Consider the following 16,027-nt stretch of genomic DNA (forward strand, 5'->3'; position numbering starts at 1 on the left):
TCCAAAAATGGGTGGAAGACCTAAATAGACATTTCTCCAAAGAAGATATACAGATTGCCAACAGACACATGAAAGAATGCTCAACATCATTAATCATTAGAGAAATGCAAATCAAAACTACAATGAGATATCATCTCGCACTGGTCAGAATGGCCATCATCAAAAAATCTACAAACAATAAATGATGGAGAGGGTGTGGGGAAAAGGGAACCCTCTTGCACTGTTGGTGGGAATGTAAATTGATACAGCCACTATGGAGAACAGTATGGACGTTCCTTAAAAAACTAAAAATAGAACTACCATACAACCCAGCAATCCCACTACTGGGCATATACCCTGAGAAAACCATAATTCAAAAAGAGTCATGTACCACAATGTTCATTGCAGCTCTATTTACAATAGCCAGGACATGGAAGCAACCTAAGTGTCCATCGACAGATGAATGGATAAAGAAGATGTGGCACATATATACAATGGAATATTACTCAGCCATAAAAAGGAACTGAGTTATTTGTAGTGAGGTGGATGGAGTTAGAGTCTGTCATACAGAGTGAAGTAAGTCAGAAAGAGAAAAACAAATACCGTATGCTAACACATATATATGTAATCTAAAAAAGAAAAGAATAAAGAAAATGGTCAGAAGAACCTAGGGGCAAGATGGGAATAAAGATGCAGACCTAGTAGAGAATGGACTTGAGGATATGGGGAGGGGGAAGGGTAAGCTGGGACAAAGAGAGTGGCATGGACATATATACACTACCAGACGTAAAATAGCTAGCTAGTGGAAAGCAGCCGCATAGCACAGGGAGATCAGCTCAGTGCTTTGTGACCACCTAGAGCGGTGGGATAGGGAGGGTGGGAGGGAGGGAGATGCAAGAGGGAAGAGATATGGGGACATATGTATACGTATAACTGATTCACTTTGTTATAAAGCAGAAACCAACACACCATTGTAAAGCTATTATACTCCAATAAAGATGTTTAAAAAAATCATATATATGAAAGGGAACTTGTTTGTAAAATATATAAAGAACACTCAAACTCAATAATAAAAACACAAATAACCTAATTAAAATATTGAAAAGGATCTGAATAGACATTTCTCCAATACAGACTTACAAATGGCCCATACGAACAGGAAAAGATACTTAGCATCATTAGTCATTAGGGAAATGCTAATCACAAAGAGAGATAGTAGTAAGTGTTGATGAGGACATGGAGAAATTGGAACCTTAATACTTTGCAAGTGGGAATGTAAAATGGCCTCGCCACTTTGGAAAACAGTCTGACAGTTCTTCAAAAGTTTAAATGTATGGTTACCATATGACCCAGTAATTCCACTCCTAGGTATGTACCAAAGAGAAATGAAAACAGGGTCACCCAAAAACTTGTACATGAATGTTCATAGCAGCATTATTTATAAGAACCAAAAAGTGGGAACAACTCAAATCAAACCTATAATAAAATTCCACAAATTGGAAATAACTGACAGATAGATAAATGTGGTATATTTGTACAATGGAATATTATCTGGCCATTAAAAAGAATAAAGTACTAATATGTATTACAGGGTGATGAACCTTAAAGACTTTATGGTCAGGGAGGGAAGGCAGACACAAAAGACCACATATTGTATGATTCCATTTATATGAAGTGTCTACAATAGGTGAATCTCTAGAGACAAAAGTAGCTGAACAGTTGTCTAGGCCTGAAGGGGAGAGGCCGTGGGAGGAATTGGGAATAGATGCTAAAGGGTACAGGGTTTCTTTTGGGGATGGTGATAATGTCTTAAAATTGATTGTGGTGATGGTTGCACAACTCTAAAAACCATTAAATTGTATACATTAAACAGTGACTTGTACAGTATGTGAATTGTATGAGGGAAATTGGTCAGCTAATGTAAGAAAAATAAGTAAAATGAGAGCCCAGGCTCACAGCATACATCAGAATAAATTCTGACTTGATTAAAGTGCTCAGTGTAAAAGTAATTAAACTCAAATAGAACTATCAGGACGGGAAAGACCTTTTCAAGCATAAAACAAATTAGAAGAAAAATTAATAGGTGTTATGAGTACAGAAAAATTTAAGAACTGCTGCATGTCAAATTTTTTTTTCTGTAATTGAACTCACCTCAACATATAGTCTTCATTTTTGCTCTGAGCAGGAAAATCCAAACTTGGCCATGGCTTATTATGGTTTTAAGCACAGTCATTTCTGAACCTCAGCCTGGTCAATTACAGATTGGCCCTGTCCTTTCCCCTTCTGCCCAGAGGTGGTCTCAGTTTCTGGGGGAAAAGAGGAGGAAAGGAAACTTCTGGCTCCGAAGGAGGGCTGTCTGGTCCTTAGAGCTGGGCTTCCATCCTCCCTAACTTCCCTTGGGGACAGCTGATCCCCTGTAGCTAGTCCTTAGCAATGCCGCCGCAGCACATGGTTTTGGAACCCCAGCATGCATGAGCTCACAATGTTGTTTATACTGCATTGTGCTTTTGTTCCAGTGTCCTGGATGTTGCCTGGGTCGCGCTGTGAGGATGCAGCAGCAGCATCATATAATTTGTCAACACCCCAACCGTTCTGAGTCCGGCTGTGATGACAGGAGGTACCGGCCCCGCCCTAGGGCAGCACACAAGCTCTGCCACCTCAGATAGTGACTATGACCGCCTGAAAGTGGCATCATCTGTCCTCTATACCACCTCTCATAATGGACAGTTCCTACTAAATTATGATTTCTCATGGTGCCATCCTCAATAGTATGTATTATACCAAAATACTCATTAACATGTACTATTTATCATTACAAATTATTTGGATGTTCAACATATAGAGACACCCCAAAGAGAAGGGAAAAAGTAGCATTGAGAATAGACAGGTATTTTTCCCTCTATGTACAAAGTTGATGAAGCCTAATAATATTTCATTTAGGTTTACAGATTAAATCTGTAACCTAGTGTTTTCAATGAGCTACTTTACTCCTTTGTTTAGAAACTGTTTGATTAGGACGTTGGCACAGAATAACGTCCAACCTTATTAGCAGAGAATAAAATTAACTTTTATCTTGTCAAGGGGCTTACACAAGAAAAAAAATGCTTCCCTCTTTTATAAAAGTCTGAGCTGATAGATGATTTAGGGGTAGAAGAACTTTGTTCCCTGAGGTCACTCAGAGGTCACCCAGACCCCTTCCATCTGGCGACTCCACCACCCCAGAGGAGCGTGCTCCAGCCAGAGAAAGTGAGGAGAAAGCCAAGAGGGCACACTAGTGGGGAAATGTGGAGTTCTGCCGCTCTCTTCTTGTGTAACCTTGGACTACCTCACCGCCTACTCTGCACAATGGGGTATTATTGTCCGTGTGAAATTATGCTTGGGAGGTTTTTTTTTTAATTGAAGTAGAGTTGATTTACAATGTTGTGTTATTTTCTGCTGTACAGCAAAGTGATTCAGTTATACACATATACACATTCTTTTTTTTAAATAGTCTTTTCCATTATGGCTTATCATAGAATATTGAATATAGTTCTCTGTGCTATACAGTAGGACCTTACTGTCTATCCATTATATATACAAACTTACATCGGCTCACCCCAGCCTTCCACTCCATCCCTCCCCCAACCTCCTCCCCCTTGGCAACCACCAGTCTATTCTCTTATGTCCGTGATTCTGTTTCTAAGACAGGTTCATTTGTGTCATATTTTAGATTCCACACATAAGTGATATCGTATGGTATTTGCCTGTCTCCTTCTGACTTACTTCACTTAGTATGATAATCTCTAGTTGCATCCGTGTTGCTGCAAATGGCATTATTTCATTCTTTTTTATGGCTGTGTAGTATTCCATTGTATATAGGTACCACATCCTTTTTATCCATTCATCTGTTTGTGGACATTTAGGTTGTTACATGTCTTGGCTATTGTGAACAGTGATGCTCTGAACATAGGGGGTGCATGTATCTTTTTGAATCATAGTTTTTTCCGGATATATGCCTGGGAGCGGGATTGCTGGATCATATGGTAATTCTATTTTAATTTTCTGAGGAACCTCCGTACTGCTTTCCACAATGGCTGCACCACCTTACATTCCCATGAACAGCGTAAGAGGGTTCCCTTTTCTCCGCACCCTCTCCAGCATTTGTTATTTGTAGACGTTTTAATGATGGCCATCCTGAATGGTGTGAGGTGGTACCTCATTATAGTTTTGATTTGCATTTCTCTAATAATTAGCGATGTTGAGCATCTTTACATGTGCCTGTTGGCTATCTGTATTTCTTCTTTGGACAAACGTCTGTTTAGGTCTTCTGCCCATTTTTGGATAGGGTTGTCTGTTTTTTGTTGTTGTTGTTGAGTTGTATGAGCTCTTTCTTTATCTTGGAAATCAAGCCCTTGTCGGTCGCATCATTTGCAAATATTTTCTCCTAGTCTTTAGGTTATCTTGTTTGGGGGAAGTTTTGATTAATTGGTTTAGTGTGAGGCACTTAAGCAGCCTGGGTCATAGAAGGTGCTCACTCTATGGCTCTTCCTTCCTCCTCCACATCCTGAGTCTTGCTGGAGAAAATGAGATGACCTTGACAACTGGCTCTGCTTCTATTTTGAGCCTTCAGTAAGGTTTGGCAATGTAGGGTCAGCTGCATTTCCTATTCCCAAAACAATTCCAGCCAGAACCATTCTCCTCGAATGGAAAATGACTGGAACAGCTGCCCTTATTCTCAACAGAAAACCCAGTTTCCAATTTTGTTCGGAAGATGGAGACCACACACAGATTGATATGTATCATCCCAGATGTTTTACTTTGCACGCTCAAAGATATATTTATATTACAAACACCTACGTGGTTTGAGCTTTCTTTATAACATACTGGATATATTTTTCTGAAACTTGTTTTTTCTACTTATCAATACATTATAGGCCTCTTTCCCATCCGAGTACATGAGTCACTTTATTCTTTTGAATTGTTGTACATAATATTACCTCACTCCATTGCTAATGGACATTTGATTGTTCCAATTTTTTTGCTATTACAAACAAATGCTGCGGTAAACATCCTGGAACATCTTTATGCACAAAGGGTAATATTCTTATGGGATAAATTTTAGGTATGGACTTGAATTGACAGTAATGCTCATTTGGATACTACTAAATTACCATCAAAATGTCTATACCAACAATATGTGAGAGTCCCCCTTTTCATCAACTTTATATAGGTTTTCAATATTTTAAAAGTTTTGCCAATCTGATAGATGAAAAAATATATCTTATTGTAATTTGTACTTTTCTGGTTACTTTTTATATGACTTCTGGCTCTTTGTATTTTTTCTCCAACCCATCCACTTTTTTCCATCTTTACCACCATCACCCCTGGCCAAGCCATCCAACTGGTCTCCCTCCATCCATCCATGCTCCTTTCCAACCCAGTCTCCCTACTGCAGCCAGAGTAATCTTTTCCCAAATGCAAATCTGATCATACCACCACCACACCCCGTCTCCCTGCTAGATTAACATCACTTTAGAGGCTTCACTTGCTCTTAGGGAAAAGGTTGACTAAAATCCACAATGTGCCCTATAAAGTATTGCACAGTCAAGTCCTACTTCCCTGCACAGCTTCATTCGAGACCTCACTCTGTCTCACTCTTTGTGTTCCAGCCACTGTCCTTCTTTCAGTCCCTTGGATATGCCATGAACTTTCCAACCAACACAAGAAGCAAAAAATAGAATAGAGAGGATAAAAGGCATGGAAGGATCTATCAGGAGGATATCTGATTAGGTGGGGTTTTAGAGAAAGTGATATGGAAATGAACTGAAAGGGTAGACATGAAAGAAGTAATAGAAGAAAAATTCCTAGACCTGAAGGGGGAAAAGAGTCAAGTTGCCTTTCATTTTCTCTATTGTTTCTGCTTCCTCCAGGGTTGGCTGTTCAGCTTTTAGTACCAGTGTCCTAGTACTTTTCTTTCATGCTGTTAGTTTTCCCCAAATATCTGGTGGTTTATGGAAGAAGGACTAGGTTAGTTTAGAGAGCTTCTGTGGGTTTCTTTTGCAGTTTTCTGGCCTCATTTTCCCCCACAGGCCTCTTCTGCTGACTGGGCATGCTTCCTGTGGGCTCGCTGAAGGTAGGTGAGGTACTAGATCTCACTTTACAATGCAGTGGGCGGGCTGGAGACCCCCAGTTGCCATAGTAGGGCCTCAGTAAATATTAGAGGGTGTGTTACAAGGAGTAACATTATTAGTGGCCACTGGTAGAGAATCAGTGGTGAGCAGGCTATCTGCTAGCCACTATTATTGGCCCTGGGAAGGGTTTGGGAGGTGTGGCTTCCACTGAAAAGAGTTATAAAGGGAGTGAGCATTATCAGGGTAAACTAGCCCACATTATGGCAAGAAGACAACACAGGGATCTGAGGAAATGCTGGAGGACCCAGAGGGTTTGTTCCCCAAAGAGGTAATTCCTAACCTCAGCCATGAGTCAGAATTCCCTGGGAAGTTTCTTTGAAGATTCTTGGGCCTCAGCTGGCACTTAATGAATAAGAATCTTTCGGAGGGAGCGGAACCTGGCAATCTATATCTCTTTTGTTTGTTTGTTTATGTTTTCTTTTGTTTTTAATTCTTTCTTAATCTACATCTTTTGAAAGCTGCCCACATACCTCTGATAGTAAGCCAGACTTGGAATCTACTGCCCTACAGAATCAGTAGTTCCATCTGGCTGATGATGAAAAGGGTTATTTGAGGTAGGAGCAGAGCTGGACTGAATAGGAATGAGAAATTGAGAAAGACTAGTAGAAACAGGGTTACTGTTATGATTTCTGCTGCCATTTCTACTTTCATCTTTTACATAGAAAAACACATGAGTTCCAATTGTGTGCACAGTGTTGGTGCCCAGACTGTGTCCCCCCTAGCTCAGGCATCCCCATCCCCAGTCCCATCCCTGCCCGGAAGGAAGTGATGCTCTCTGCTGGACCGATCTTGCATTCTTTTACTGCATCCTCAATGACCAGCCTCTTGGGTTTCAGCATCTGCCTTGGTCTCTAGCTCCTTGTGCCTCTCTCATCTTTCATGTTTAGGAAGCTAAATAGTTTCTTCTGACATCCCACTGGCCCTGTCTTCTAACGAAGCAGAAAAAGAGGCTGTATTAGTTAAGGTCCTTTGGGCTGGAAACAACAAAAGTCAACTTGGAATGAGTTATACAGAGAGGGTGGGAGATTTCTTATGAAGATAGGACCACCATTCTCACATAGAACAATTTGGTAGATTTTAACATGTCCTCTTTGAGTATTCTTGGAATATTTGTTCAACTGTTTTCAGTAGAAAAGCTAATCTCTGCATAGGGGATGGCTGAAGAGTACTCAGTCTCTGCCCTCTTGTCCAAAGCAACTCAACTTTTGGCCCCCTACGGTTCATACCCACTGGAGAAAACAAAAACGCTGCAGTTAACAGGACACCCTCATCCCTTTTCCTCTTACGAATCTTATAAACAGCTTGATGGGACAGTATTAAGTAAACCCTTTGATAGAGTCTCCCCCTACTGGCTAATCAAAGTATTGCTTCCAACTATGTGTAATAGTCTCTTAGAGAAGTTCAGGTGATCAGAATTTTCTCCATCTTATTACATTTCCAGTGGTGTTTCAACACTCCTTATGGATTATGTGCGCTGATAGGGAGCCTTTTATAGGAACACAAAAATGTCTCGATCCAAAGGGATAATGCCGTGAGACCTCAGGGAGGACTGTTACCAAGAAATGAGGAGTTATTTCTCCTCTCAGCTCTGCAGCTCCGTGTGTTTCTGCTTCATTCTTTGTTCTTTCTGAATGTTATTTTATTCTACTTCTCTGGCCCATGTGGCAGAGAATGGCCACCACTACTCCGGCCTTCAGGTTTATATGTCTTGTTCCAGCAACTTCCAAGTTCCTGGGAGAAAGACAGTGATTGAACCAGCTCAGGTTAGGGCCCTCTTCCAGTCCTCTTAGGGGATGGGGAGACATTCTCATGTGGTACAAGTACATCAGTTCCAGGAGCCCTGCCCTAGGGAACAAGAGCAGATACCCCAAAGTGGGTCCACTAAGGTGGCTCACCCTCCAGGGTAAATATCTTTTCAAAAATCAGAGGGCATTCAACAGGCACATGAAAAGATGCTGAACATCACTAATCATCAGGGAAATGCATATCAAAACCAGAATGAAATATCACCTCACACCTGTCAGAATATCTGTTGTCAAAAAGACAACAAATAATAAATGTTGCTGAGGATGGGAAAAGGGAACACTTGTACACTGTTAGTGGGAATGTCAATTAGTGCAGCCGCTATGGCAAACAGTATGGAGATTCCTTAAAAAGTTAAAAAGAGAACTACCAGATGATATAGCAATTCCACTCCTGGGTATAAATCTGAAGAAAATGAAAACACAAATTCAAAAAGATGTATGCACCCCAATTTTCAGAGCAGCGTTATTTATAATAGCCAAGATATGGAAACAACCTAAGTAGCCATCAACAGATGAATGGATAAAGGAGATGTGGTACATATACAGTGAAATATTACTCAGCCATAAAAAATGAGATTTTGCCATTTGCAACAACATGGATAGACCTGGAGTGTATATATGCTTAGGGAAGCAAGTCAGACAGAGAAAGACAAATATCATATGCTGTCACTTATACGTGGAATCTAAAAAATAAAACGAATGACTGTAACAGAAACGGACTCATAGATACAGAGACAAACTAGTGGTTACCAGGGGGGGAAAGGCATGGAGGAGGGGCAAGACAGGGCTAAGAGACTGAGGGGTGCCAACCAGTAGGTATAAAATAAATAAGGTACAAGGATGTAATGCACAGCACAGGGAATATAGTCAGTATTTTATAATAACTTTAAATGGAGTATAAAGTATACAAATATTGAATCACTACGTTGTACACCTGAAGCTAATATAATATTGTAAATCAACGATACTTCAGTTAAAAAAATTAACTAGCTACTGTGTAGGGTAGTTGTGAGGATTAAAGGAGTCAATCTATGTAAAGTATTTGGAAAATTCTCTGGCACATGGTTGTCAAATAAATATACACATACAGTGGACCCTTTTTGACAACAACAAAACAGAGGGCATTAACTTTCTGTTCTGTTTTAAAGGGTAAGGAGGCTAGAGAGAGATCCCTCTTCCCAAAAGGTCTTTGTTAGCTCTCCCTACGAGTTATAGTGTGTCCTAAATGTAAACTAGAGCACTCCTCATAGCGGAGAAGATTGCTCACAAACAAATTCATACTCATAGCAGAATATATTTCAAGTGCTTATATAAACGGAGCTTACAGTTTGTCAACAAATGTGTCATTCTTCTCTTCCTTGCCTAAATCGATCTGCTCCAGCTCATCAGTAGAGTGTGTCTTTTGAGGTGCGTGCCTTGATGTGGTGCCAGAGACTCATGGAAACACGCGGTTTGCTTGCCTCTATTGAGGTTGTGATTCCTCCACTACTTTGCTTAGTCAGCCAGGAACAATGCAGATGAGTTTCCTGTTGAATAAGGTCCTAATTGTCAAGCCTTTGCTATACTGAAAGTACAGTACAGTAAAAGGCTTGATCCCAGCAAGAAGTGACACCCCACTTTCTCCCATTGTCCACTTTTTTGTTTGTTTTTCTCATTTCAGACCCACCTTTTGGAGGAACTGCTCGTCGGGGGCTCGTGACGCATGTTGGCACGCAGGCCCTTGGAGGCCCTGTACGTCAGCCTGTGGTCAGGGCTTCCAGTCTCGGAAGGTGGACTGTGTCCACACAAGGAGCTGCAAGACGGTGGCTGAGAGACGCTGCGAGCCGGGGAAGAAACCCTCTTCCTGGCGGCACTGCCTGGGGCCTTCCTGTGATAGTACGTACCCCTCTCAGGTATTGCGACCACCCCGAAGCCTTGTGCAAACCGGACCGCATGGAGCCAACCTTGTCAGGGTCTCGTCCGCAGGGCCATTCTGAACGTATGTGGTATCTTGGGACATCAGGAGATTAGCTGCTTTGCTGTGGGTGCAACTTGGTGTTCTTTAGAGAAAAACATAGTTGAGTGAGTAGCGTGGACAGTGGCCTTCTAACAAGCACTGGGAGCCTGTCCACAGCCTCTTTCTGCCTTGGAGTTTCAGCCCCTCAGACAAGGCTTCCTTGGATGGGATTGGGCAGGTGTGTAAATGCCCTGAAGTTATGTGGGAAATGTAATCATATATATATTTCTAGGGAGAGGTCCATAACTTTGATAAGTTTTCCCTGGGGTTCATGACACCCCAGAAGCTAGTGCTGCTGTCAGCACTGGGAGGAGCAGGTGGCCTGAAGGACTGTGACGTGCCCGGAGGGCATCGAGAAGCCACTTGGCCCAGCTAAGACGTGAGTCCAGGGCACTTCTGACTCCAGTGCCAAGCAGTGGCCCTAACCCAAGCCTAGCTTCTTCGCTTCACGTGATCTCAGTTTCCGCTTTTCATAAAATCATGCACTTTTTTAAAACTAGGTCTCTAATGAGCTATGTGTTAAATGGATATATATATATTTTTTTGCAGGAGGCTGCACAGACACAACTCACTACTGTACGTTTGTAAAGCATCTTAATTTGTGTTCGCTAGACGTCTACAAACAAAGGTGCTGTCAGTCGTGTCAAGAAGGATAAAACTTTGCAGGGGGGGTCCTAATGCTGCTGTGAAGATGAAACGAAATGTAAAAGTTCTCTTCCCCATGTAGCTGGCACAAAAACATGTATTTCTTTACAAAAAAACCCCTCTAGATTCTACGATCAGACAGAAGTCGATGCAAAATCACCACTGTTAAAATTTGGGACTGTCATTTCCCCATGGCCGGTTTTTAATTCCAACTCTTTTAAATGATATGTTCCAGGACTAACATAAAATACCGTAGCAAGTACACCATTGCACTTGGGACCTCGTCGTGTCCTTCTAATCAGGAAATCACCAAGATCACCTGTGCATTGTCAGGAGCTGCCTCTTCCTGTGATTTATAGACTAGTACAGAGTAGGACATCCTGAAGGCTTGAGAAACACGGCAACTGATGACTTCTCTGTTTTAGGGTTGCAACAGGTTTATAAGGCATTTACATTTTAGAAGCTCTGGCCAATAGTTGTTAAGATGTTGGCTCTAATGGCATTTTTATGGACCCTTACGTTTAGTCTGTGAAAAGGAGACAATCACTGTGGACAGGCTTGTGACTCTTGACTGATCCAGGCATCCTTGGGAAATGGCATCTTATCCTTGCTCTTAGAGAACTTAGGGAAGAAAACACAGAGTAAACATTGCTGCCATTTTCACAACTACGGAAATCGATCTGTGACCAAATGAGGCATCTTGGAAATTAAAGGAGAGGGAAAGTAACCTCTTCTACTGATTTTGAAGTATATTCAAAGCGTTCTTTTAAGAGCTGTGAATGAGACTTTTCTCAGCACTATTCTCTTGCACAAAAACAGAAAAACCAAAGCCTTGTTAGACCTAATTTATGCATAAGATAGTATTCCTAAGGATTTTTATTTTGGAAAAATTATGAGAAAGTAATCTAACTATGAAACATGATAGCTGAAAAGAGCTGTTTATAGTAAATAATTGTTTTAATTTGAACTGATTTTTCAGTAAATCCAAAGCGAATTAGGGTTAGGCTGGAAGGTACAGTTAGGATGAGGGGTTAGAGTTAGGATTTGGTGAATAAGTTTAGGGTTCAGTTTAGTTTTAGCCTTGGGTTAGGTGAGAAAAATGGAGGTTAAGTTAGGGTTACGGCTAGAGTTGGCTTTATGGATTAGGGTTAGGCCAGAGTTGGTTTGGGTTTGGACGTGCCAGTGCTGGCATTAGTGATGGCGTCCGGGTAGAGGTAAAGTTTGGATAAGTTGTTGCTGCTGAAGGAGTTGGGAAGTAGTATTTAATTGTAAGTTCTAAAGCTGATTTGGTTAGGGGGCTCTTACCTTACATTCTACCAGTTATGGCTTTGGATGGCACACAACCCCAAATAAGTGGTCATACTTCTTTATTCGGGGTCCCAGCTGCCTGTGCGCATGTTGCCTATAGCCTGTCGGCAGCAAAGTTACCTGAAGCAGGTGTGCTGGCCCTAGTCCCTGGTCACTCGTAAGTGAGCAGTGCGTTCTGGCTTTGGATTTGTCTGTGGACAAGCTTGCTGAGTCTCTCTGCCATCTACTGAGCACCAGGTCTCTTGTTCTAACTGCAGCCTCACTGACACTGGGATGAGCACTACTGTACGTGGAGGGTTTGGTGGTTGGGAACAGGTGCGGGGATGTGACGAGGACACACCAGCCTGTGAGTTGTTCATCATCAATCACACTTGATTGTTGAAGGCTTTTTAAATTAGAGATCATTTGTACAATACTCTTTGTATATATTTATTATATGACTTAAAGGTGCAATATTTTATTTTGTACAGTATGTAATAAAGACAGGGGACATGTATTTTTCTTATTAACAAAATTTCTTATTAAACTGCTTCACTTTGTATTTAAAGTTGCTATTTTTCATTTGCTGTTGTACCTTTTGTCTTGTTATCATTCAAATGACCTTCCTGAGTACTGTATTTTACTACTGTTTCTGTCACCTAAGAGTTAATATTTCTCTTTCACGATCCTGACTAGGAATTCAGAAATAAATGTACTTTGATTATTCAGTGGCATCCTTACAAAGGCAGGTGACTTATTTGCATTCGGGTTTTGGTGGCCTTGGGTATGGTCACCTTGGCTGCCTCTCTGAGTCCAGGAGCAACCCTGCTGGGCTCAGTGCCCTGGGCTGTCTTTGGGGTGTGGGTTACAGGATTCAGAGCGGATCACACAGAGATTCACTCTCACTGCCTCATCCCAGTCATTTACTTCCTGTGAATCACACCTAAAAGAATGTCAAGGGCAGGAAAGAGTGGCAAGAAGTTCCAAACGGACAGCCTGAAGCGGGTATGGAAGTGGGTGGTAGTTGGGAGAGCAGGAGCAGGAGGCACTAACACACTTTTATTTTTGGCTATTGTGAGGAGGTTAGGGATGGATTTGAGATGTCTGCACAGAGAGACTTTTTAGCAGCAGTTGGTGAGTAACCGCTTTTAATAGCTTCCTTCTCTTATACAGTTGATGGGTTTGAACTGCTTGGGTCCACTTATACACAGATTTCTATGACTAGTAAATACTGCACTATCCAAGGTTGGCTGAATATGTGGATGTGGAACCTCGGATACAGAGGAACTGAGTATACGGAGGGCCAACTACAAGTTATACGTGGATTTTCCATGGCAGGGAAGGGTGGCGCCCCAACTCCCACACTGTGCAAGGGTCAAGTGTATAGTGCTTCAAGATTAGCAGTGAGTCTTTCTAGAAAACATTCATGGTGCTGGAATTGAAATTCCCCTTCATTTGCTACAGGCCTTGGAGTTTCCAAAGTCACTTGATGAAGACAAAAATCAACCATTTTACAGTAACTTGTAAGACTATGTTAACCTAATGAGGCTGAGCCACACAGAAGATAAGCAATGGGACACTTCAGATATCTCAACAGGGTACTTCCTTCTTTCCTTTTCTTTCTTTCCTTTCTTCTGTCCTTTCCTCCTTCTCTCCTTGACTCGTTCCCTCTTTCCCCTTCCTTCCCTCCCTCCCTCTTCCTCCCTTCCTCCCTCCCTTCCTCCTTCTTTCCTCCCTCCTTCCCTCCCTCCCTCCCTCCCTTCCTTCTCTAAGGCCTACATAGGTTACAAGCAGTGGAGAGCATTATCGGGACAGTGGAAAAGTTACAACTTTATTTCCAACTCAGATAAATTTTTCTGGGAAATCCCCTCTATTTTCTTGGCAGTTTGAAATATTTTGTAATCTTTAGTAACTATGCAAGGACACCGAAAAAAGTCCACATTTTACAATCTAAACACTAATGTAAGGCTTGTGTCCTCTCTCATGTACAGTGTGATGAAATCCCAAATATTCTTTTACATATCAACATTTTGGGACTTTACCATTTTTCCACTATTGTACATTTTTCTGCCCGAGTTCTAATTCAGGATCCCACATTGCATTTTGTTGCTTTGCCTGTTTAGCCTCCTTCAATCTGTGATGCTTCCTCAATTTCTTCTTGTCTTTCATGACCTTGACACTTTTGACATGACACTGGCTAGAGGTTTTGTAGAATGTCCCTCAATCTGGGGTTATCTAGTGTTTTCTCAAGATTAGAGTGAGGTTATGCATTATTGCCCTTCTTAGTGCATACTATCAGGGGGAACAATATGTCAATAAGTCCGATTACTAGTGACTTGATCTTTGGTTCAGGTAGTTTCTGCCAAGTTTCTTGTCTATTAAGTTACTATTTTTCCCTTTGTAATTAATAAATACTTATTTTAGAGACAATACGTTGACACTGTGCAAATATTCTGCTTCTTCTTAAAGTAGTGTCCCTTAATTTTAGTGTCCACTGTGGATTGTGCCTACAACAATTATTACAAAGATGTTCTAATTGTGACCTTCTATTTTCTTCATTCCTTCTACTTTTACTAATTGGAATCCTTTGGAAGGGAAGAGTTGTCCCTTCTTCCCCATTTATTCACTTTATGTATATCCATATGGACTCCAGGGGATGCATATATATCTAGATATAGATATATAGATATAGATATCTATAGCTATATATCTATATATAATATATATTTAGGGGTTGAAATCCAACACTATCATTATTTTGTTGCTCAAAGCATTCTAGCTTTGGCCATTGGGAGGGTTAAAAGGTTGATTGCATATACACTAATCCTTGAATGTGCGTGCACATGCACGCGCACACACACACACACTTTTTTTCCTGTATCTATGCATTCATACTGAAACCTTGAATGCCAGTCCAGCACCATAGGGTCATTATTATAGTCTATACCTTTTTCTTGTTTGTAAACTTCTTTCTCTGACAGGGAGAAGCCTGGCTTTCATTATCTGCAATATATTTTCTTGGTTTGACCTTACTATACACGTAGTTTCAGAGCTGCTAACGCATACCCCTGTGAAAGGAAAAAAAGAAATTACCAACTAAAGTATTTGTATAGTATTCTTTTTGTCTACTGCCTTATGGTGTCCAGTGAGAGCCCTCTTCCAGAGTGACTTAGGTCATCCCCTTCCTTCCCACCCCCTGCAGTGTGGTTATGTGATTCATTCGTAGTACAGTCATCCTTATTTGTCACAGTCTGCATTCCTCCTTGCGTTCTCCCCACCTCCTGGGTGATGGTTTTTATAATTTTACATGCAGTCAAATTGCCTCTGTGGTTTACAGTTCTAAGAGTTTTGACAAATTCAGAGTTGTTTGTCGACCAGCAGTTTCTTACATAAGGGTTCCATCACCTCCCAAATTCCCTTATCTTGATTCTTGGTAGTCAATAATTTCTCCACTCCCCACCCCCTGGCAATTATTTATTTTCTGTCTGTATAATTTTACCTTTTCCAGAGTTTCATGCAAGTGGGATCATATATTATGTGGCCTTTGAGGCTTCTTTCACTGACCAAAAGACATTTAAGATTCATGCGTGATATTGGGTGAATCAATAGTTTGTTCCTTGAATTGGCTTTGTATGGGTATACTATAGATGTGTATCATTTTTCCAGTTAAAAGACCTCGGGGTTGTTTCCAGAGTGGGGTGATTATGAATAAAATTCTATAAACATTCACGTACAGGCTTTTGTGTAAAACTACTAAGTTTTCATTCTTCTTTGATAAATACCGAGGAGTGGATTTGCTGGCTCATATGGTATGTGCATGTTTATAAGAAACTAGCAAACTGTTTTCCAAAGTGGCTGTTCCCACTAACGACATACAGTGTTCCAGTTGCTCCAAATCTGTGTCATTTGTCATTATACTTCCATAATGGCTACAAATAAAGAAGTATTGATGGGGACATTGGAGGTGATGGAGAGATAGCCCTGGCAGCTATCAAACTGTGTGCACTGTTGGAGGGGAGGATGGCGAGGGGCGACATTGGTGAAAGTCCTAGGTCTGTGACATAGGGTGAAAATCTGCCCATCCATGTAAAACACCATTGAGTGGAGAGAGAAGAAAAGCTAAAGCCTTAACAAAATGGACGTTT

At 41.2% G+C, this 16,027-nt stretch overlaps 1 protein-coding gene across 5 annotated transcripts in view; it reads left to right on the plus strand.

Annotated features, from left to right (window-relative positions):
* Window positions 1-11,415, plus strand: part of ADAMTSL3 (ADAMTS like 3) — a 365,276-nt gene extending 353,861 nt beyond the window's left edge. For 2 of the 5 annotated variants that reach the window (XM_068558685.1, XM_068558706.1), the window contains 2 exons: window positions 2,496-2,596; window positions 9,615-10,441. In XM_068558685.1, coding sequence (XP_068414786.1) covers window positions 2,496-2,596; window positions 9,615-9,930 — 417 coding nt within the window. In that variant the 3' untranslated portion in view covers window positions 9,931-10,441. Of the gene's footprint in view, window positions 1-2,495; window positions 2,748-9,614; window positions 10,442-10,499 lie in introns of those variants that run through there. The other 3 variants (XM_068558758.1, XM_068558696.1, XR_011075723.1) reach the window with 3 other exon arrangements.
* Window positions 11,416-16,027: the final 4,612 nt, after the last annotated feature.

Source organism: Eschrichtius robustus, chromosome 1 (genome assembly GCF_028021215.1).
Source record: "Eschrichtius robustus isolate mEscRob2 chromosome 1, mEscRob2.pri, whole genome shotgun sequence".
NCBI classification, from domain to species: Eukaryota; Metazoa; Chordata; class Mammalia; order Artiodactyla; family Eschrichtiidae; genus Eschrichtius; species Eschrichtius robustus.